Here is a 7,098-nt window from a genome sequence, read left to right as displayed (position 1 = left end):
ATCCTTTAAGCTATGTTGCTGGCCAGTTATTTATTTATTTATTTTTCTGTGTTGCTGAGAGCTCAGATTACTCCTCGCACTGGGTGGGTCTTGATTTCTCACCCCTGAGGCTGCCACAAGGGGGCAGGGCACGCCTCCTCATGAGTGAGAACCAGAGAGTGTCCCCAGAGGGGAATGTAATCCTGGACGAGCCCCCAAATTGTTATAAATAAAGTTTCAGTGCTACAAAAGAAATGGCACTTGAATATGACATTTTCTTTTCAATTCTCACCAAGGCAAGTTACTTCTATAGAAGGGTGTGCCCTTACAGATGGAGCAATGGTGCGTGCACACTTGGACAAGGGAGATGAAGGGGTTCTTATCCCTGACACATGTGGCCCCTGCTGCTGTGTCATTCCCCTATTTGCTAGGGTTAGACCACACAGGCTAAACTAATTTCAATTGGCTAATTTAAAGAGAGTGAAGGGGTGAGTGGTTTGGCAGGAAAAATGGTTATGACAGAGCAGGTAATTGGAATGAGTCTGGGTGGAGAAGGTAATCGGAATGAATCAGGGTGGAGCAGGTAGCCAAAAAAGTTTGCTTTACGAAGAAGTTAAGTTTAAAACTAGAAGGCAAAGAATTGAACATACTGACATATTGATTCTTTGAAAAGAAATTTAGAACTCACATCTAACACTGCCCTGAAGGGCAATACTTCAGCTCATCCCATTATGTTATGCAAATGTTGGGAGACTTAGGGATTTTTCACCTCCTTTCCGTACACCTTAAGAAACCCTTACATGGATGGGCCTGGTGGCACATGCCTATAGTCCCAGCTGCTTGGGAGGCTGAGGCAGGAGGATCATTTGAGCCCATAAATTTGAGGCTAGCCTGGGCAACATAGTGAGACCCCTGTCCCTGAAAAATAAATAAAACAAAACCAGTCCCTGATTTGGACCAGGATCTGAGGTTGAAAACAGAGGGTGCTTTGGATAGTGATTTGAAATTCCTAAAAGAGTGGCTCTCAGCCTTGCCTGTGCATTGGAATCACCTGAGGAGTTTCAAAAACATTCTCATATTTGGGTCTCATGACTAGTGTTTCTATTTAGTTGATCTGAGGTGTGCTCTGGGCACTGTGAGTTATAGAGCTGTGAAAAGATCCAATGCACAGACGAACTTGAGAACCACTGCTTCTAGAGCAGGGTTTCTGAACCTCAGCACTATGGGCATTCAGCACCATGTAGTTCCTTGTTGTGGGAGATTGTCCTGTGCATTGTAGAATGTTTATCAGCATCTCTAGACTTTACTGACTAGATGCCAGGAGCACCCTCCCCAGTTGTGACAACAAAAAATGTCTCTAGACTTTGCCAGATGTCTTGGGGTAAGAGGGACAAAATTGCCTCTGTTGAGCACTGTTGGTCCTGAGCCATTGCTAGTAGTTCTGGCTGTGAAAGACATCTTTCAGAAAGAAAGAGAGAAGGTGGCTGTTATTGCACCCTTCTCTAAGAAAAAAAAATATGTATAAAGATGCCAAGGGGATCTGGCAGACAATTCTCCTGTCATTGGAAGAAACCTAGTCAGGGTGCTTTCTGTTCTTTAAGGTTTTCTATTTCTAAGCAAAGAGATGGCATATTTCTTGGGGAGCATAGTAGAGGAAGGCATCTTAGAAAACAGGGAATTAAGAAAATGATACAGGAAACTCTAGCTGATCTGAGGCACAACAAAAGGAAATGAAATATTTTTATAATTAGTATGAACAGTCTGGCTTGGATGAAATCTTGCCTCCAGCTAAGGAGTTGCAGCCAGCAGTGGGGTGACAAAGTAAAAGGGCTTGGGTGCTAAGTGGATGTCAACCAGAAATGTTGCATTAGCCCTAGGAAGGCTTTGCCACCAATTGAGAGTAGAGTGAGCTGAAATGGGTGAGTTGATATATGTGTATAAGAATAGCGATAGAATGAAGTAATAAGGGGAAGGCTGGGGTTTGTGAATGAAATATTTTAGTGGTTGTCTTAGTTATTGGTTGAGAGAAGAGTCCAGGAAGCACCCTAGGATAGTGGGGAAGTGAGAGGGAAGGGGAGGATGTGAATAATGGGTGCATTATCAAGAAGTTGCCATGTGGGCACTTGGAGTAGAATCCCTCTGGGAGCTGCAGAAAGTCAGGGCAGAACACAAACCTCAGAGGTACGAGGTGACAGAGCTGCTATATTAATCCATTAATTCCTATTTGTCATGGGTTAAGGGCTACATCCAAGGCCATTAATTCCTCAGCACTTTGGTTGAGTTCTGGCTTTGGCTTCAGGCAGAGTTGCCAGTGCTGGCAATTTCCAACTGGCACTGAATGGTGATTGCTGATGGGATGTAGGTAAGCCACTGGCAGCCTCTGCTACAGTGGTCAATTTTAAAACTTATTTTAAAGTACTGACTTCTTTGCTAGTTAATGTTTAATTTTTAATAGACTTTTTTATATGAAAGAATATCGGGACCAAGCATGGTGGCTCATACCTATAATCCCAGCACTTTGGGAAGCCAAAGTGGGAGGATAGGTTGAGCCTAGGAGTTCAAGACCAGCCAGGGAAACATGGCAAGATCTTATCTCTACAAAAAATAAAAAATCAGCTTGGTGTAGTGGTGTGTGCCTATAGTCTCAGTTACTCAGGAGGCTGAAGGTGGGAGGATCACTTGAGCCCGGGAGGTTGAGGCTGCAGTGAGCTGAGATTGTGCCACTGCACTCCAGCCTGGGTGACACAGTGAGATCCTGCCTCAAAAAAAAAAAAAAAAAAAAAAAAAAGGAAAAAAAAAAAAGAAAAAAAAAAAGGTATTCACATCTGTCAGCCTTAAAGATGTCTTCACCTTAGTTTTTGAGACCATGAAATACCATTGCCAGAAACCTAGCAGTCCTCCCAGCCCTGTCCTTAACTCTTCTTTGACTCACCCATTACATCTAATCCACCAAGTCATTTCAGGTCTACTCTCAAACATTCTGCAATTTATCCACTTCTGTCTCTGTTGCTACCTCATTAGTTCAGGACAAGGTTTATTTTTGCTTGGACTATTGCAATAGCTTCCTCTTGGGCACACCACATTCACTCCTCTTTCAGGCACTTGAACCCATGAGGCTTTTTCTTAAAATGCTTCTTCCCCTCCCACCTCTCCCCATCCCCACTCTTCCAATGACTTGCTCCTTTCTATTAGGTCTGGTTAAAGTCACATCTTCACTGAAGACCTTCCTTCCTCTGAAGAAAGATCTCTCCCAGGTCATACCATTTGTTATTCCATATCAATCCCTGTTCGATTTCTTCTCAGCACATTCCACAGTTTGTAATAATTTTGTTTACTGTGTTGTCTCCTTCTCTTTATTTTATTATAATCTTTTTTTGAGACAGAGTCTTGCTCTGTCACCCAGGCTGGAGTCCAGTGGTGTGATCTTGGCTCACTGCAACTTCTGCCACTAGGGTTCAAGCATTTCTCATGCCTCAGCCCCCAAGTAGCTGGGATTACAGACATGTGCCACCATGCCCAGCTAATTTTTGTATTTTTAGTAGAAATGGGGTTTCGCTATGTTGGGCAGGTTGGTCTTGAATTCTTGGCCTCAGGCAGTTTGCCCGCCTTGGCCTCTCAAAGTCCTGGGTTATAGGTGTGAGCCACTGCATTCGAACTCCTTCTATTTATTTATTTATTTATTTATTTATTTATTTATTTATTTTATTTGCTTTCTCTCCAGGGGGAAGTCATGTCATCTCCCTCTCTATAATGTAACCTTGGTAAGGGCAGGACCATGCCTATCTCCTTGACCACTTATCCCTAGTAGGATTGCCAAATTTAGCAAATAAAAATACAGGATACCCACTTAAATTAGAATTTCAGGTAACCCATTAATAATTTTTTAGCATAAGAATGTCCAAGTATTGTGCAGGACATACTTACACTAAAAACTATTTGTGGTTTGTCTGAAATTTAAATTTAACTGGGCCTCTTATATTTCATCTGGCAATCCTAATCCTTAGGCCCTGACACATAGCTGACTCTCACTACATCTTACTGAATGAAAATTTGGTAGCAGCATATCAAAATTGCTACTATGGCAACAAAGCTGGGGAAATGTGCTAAAAGTACAGAACTGAAGTAGTGAAAAACATCATTTTCCATCATATTTCTGTTCATATTTGCCTGTCTTTTCACACCAGGAGACTCTAATCAACTCTCATCCAAAGTCTTGGGCAGCACAGTACTCTGGGAGGGATGCTGACCATAGGAAGGGAACTGGTAGGTACAGCTTTTCACACAGTGGAAATTTTTGTCATGGCCTTGTACTCAGACCTTGATTTTCTTTGGCCCTTATCTCTCCAGACTGTGAGCTCCTTAAGGGGAGAGCCTGCTTCTTTTTATTCAACCCTCCATCCCCAGCATCTTCATCTGTAGCTGGTAGTAAGGATTCAACATGTGGTTCCCGAATGGACTGATAAATGAGTAAAGAGTAGGATAACTAACTCTCCTGGTTTGACCAGGACTGAGGGGTTTCCTGGGATGCGGGTCTTTCAGCGAAAAAATTGATGTAGTCCTGTACAAACTGGGACAGTTGATCACCCTAAGAAAATGAGTGGTTCTCACTTCTTGGTGGCTGGTGTTCTTCTCCAGTATCATCATATTGGCTGCTACGTGACTACCAAGATTAGACAACCTATTGGCCTGGTTCCTTATCCATTGAAAGCTGGATGTTTGGAGCGCTCATGATCCCCTAAATTTCCCCGTGTCTGGATTGGCTCCTAAGAGCTTTGCCATACCTCCAGTCTCATCTCATGGTCTTAATGCTTGGCTTTATGGCCTGGTCTTGTGATACCTAGCACATGCCTGGACTTGTGCTCCTAGAATGAAGGCCTTCAGGTCAACCACACAGGAAAGGACCCTGGGCCTTGGTTCAATCTTAGCAAGACTTACCTGACCTGCTAGGCTTGTTTCATCAACACCTGATTATGACCAATCACTACTTCCACAGAACACCAGCAAGTTTATTGAGTAATTAAGGTGACAGCCATAGAACTTTGCAAATGCGTTTCCGCAAAAGTTCTGAGTTACTTGACTATGAAAAGTGAGTTTTCATTTTAACCAACCCCCGCTCCCAATACTACCAGAAAGCATAAGATTCTGAAGAAACCTTCACAAATCTACTCTTAATTATGGTAGCAATGTTCCAGTCTCAATTAGGTTCTGCTGGGTTCCTGGAATTGGGAGTGAAGTGGCTCTTGAGTGGCTCCCAGCACTTGTAGTAGTTCTCATCCAAACACTTGGAGGCCTTGAGTCCCCACTTGGTGACCGCTAGACTTAGAGATGATTCAAACATAAATGCCTGGAGGAAGTGAGGATGGGGATGAGAAAAAAGAGGTGAGATAGATAATAAACACGTTTGATTAGATGTCAACAGAAGGTATGGGTAGGTAAAATCTTCCAATAACAAATCAAAGATTTGTGTGCTAGCATGGTGAGGAGAGCAGGCTCAAGCCCTGAGTTGTGGCTCTGGTCCTACCATTTGTAAGCTGATGAGACCTGGTACAAGACCCTTAACTTCTCAGGGCCTCAAGTTTCATTCTGTAAAATAAAATTTAGCCCTTAAGCTTCACATTGTCTTCATGGTATTAGGGAACTAAGTCTGCTAGATCCAAGGGCAGACGTGGGAGAATCCTGGGAATATCCACCTTCTCAGGGACTTCACTGACTGTGGCTATGTCCTTGTGAGAAAAGGCATACTTCCCACTTTACAGAGGAGGAATTAAGGCTGAGAGCCGGGAAACAACTTGCTTAAGGCGACAAGTCATGGCAGAGTTGGGATTTGAGCCTGTCTTTTCAGGACCCTGGCCAAAAGATGGGCTGGGAAAAAGAAAAAAGAGGGAGTACAGGGGGAGAGGGAGGTGAAGGAAAAGGCAGGAATGGCTGTAGCACTTTTAAAAGTCATATCTCAAAAGTGTCTGAAAGGTGGATGTTTCACTGTCAGGAGGTTTTTGTCCACAACAGAAAGAATATGCAAATACTCTGTGCATCTTAGACATTACAGCTTCATCAATTGCTGATTTTTCTTACCCAACATGGCTTTAAAAACAAAACAAAACAAAACCCCAAAACCAAACCCTACAATTTTTATATGCTCACATTTGGAAATTTGTAAAATATAGATAGGCAAAAAGAAAATAATAGAATTATCTTGTGCCACAACCCAAAGCACCCACATTAATGTTTGGGCTCTAATATACATTAACTTCTTTTTTTGCCTAAAACAATGGATATGAGTATCCCTGCCTGAATTTCTGTGACAGACTTGATGGAAAGACTGGATGAGATCATATGGAAGTGCTATGCAAGTTATACAGCACTATTCAAGATGCAGAAAAGGCTTTCAATAAAATTCAGTATATCTTCATGTTAAAAACTCTCAATAAACTAGGCATTGAAGGAACACATCTCAGAATAATAAGAGCCACTCATGACAAACCCGCAGCCAACATCATACTGAATGGGGAAAAGCTGGAAGCATTCCCTTTGCAAACCAGCATAAGACAAGGATGCTCTCTCTCACCACTCCTATTCAACATAGTCTTAGAAGTTCTGGCAAAGAGCAATCAGGCAAGAGAAAGAAATAAAGTGCATCCAAATAAGAAGAGAAGAAGTCAACCTATCCCTGTTTGCAGATGACCTGATTCTATATCTAGAAAACACCATAGTCTTGGCCCAAAAGCTACTTCAACAGATAAACAACTTTCAGCAAAGTTCATGATACAAAATCAATATACAAAAATCACTAGCATTCCTGTACACCAACAACAGTCAAGCTGAAAGCTAAATCAGGAATGCAATTCCATTCACAACTGCAACGAAAAGAATAAAATGCCTAGGAATACCCCTAACCAGAGAGGTGAAAGCTCTCTACAATGAGAATTACAAAACACTGCTCAAAGAAATCAGAGATGACACAAACAAATGAAAAAACTTTCCATGCTCATGGATAGGAAAAATCAATATCATTAAGATGACCATACTATCCAAAGCAATGTAAAGATTCAATGCTGTTCATGTCAAAATACCAGAGACATTCTTCGCAGAACTAGGAAAGACTATTTTAAAATTCATATA

At 42.0% G+C, this 7,098-nt stretch overlaps 1 protein-coding gene across 2 annotated transcripts in view; it reads right to left on the bottom strand.

Moving 5' to 3' along the window:
* Positions 1-4,964: 4,964 nt before the first annotated feature.
* HGD (homogentisate 1,2-dioxygenase) overlaps positions 4,965-7,098 on the bottom strand; it is a 54,086-nt gene continuing 51,952 nt past the window's right edge. For both annotated transcript variants that reach the window (XM_005548044.4, XM_015446384.3), the window contains exon 14: positions 4,965-5,323. In XM_005548044.4, coding sequence (XP_005548101.1) covers positions 5,174-5,323 — 150 coding nt within the window. In that variant the 3' untranslated portion in view covers positions 4,965-5,173. The remainder of the gene's footprint in view (positions 5,324-7,098) is intronic.

The sequence above is a fragment of the Macaca fascicularis genome, chromosome 2 (genome assembly GCF_037993035.2).
Source record: "Macaca fascicularis isolate 582-1 chromosome 2, T2T-MFA8v1.1".
NCBI lineage: Eukaryota > Metazoa > Chordata > Mammalia > Primates > Cercopithecidae > Macaca > Macaca fascicularis.
The sequence above is the reverse complement of the archived record's forward strand: the minus strand, read 5'-3'. Positions and strand labels throughout refer to the sequence as shown.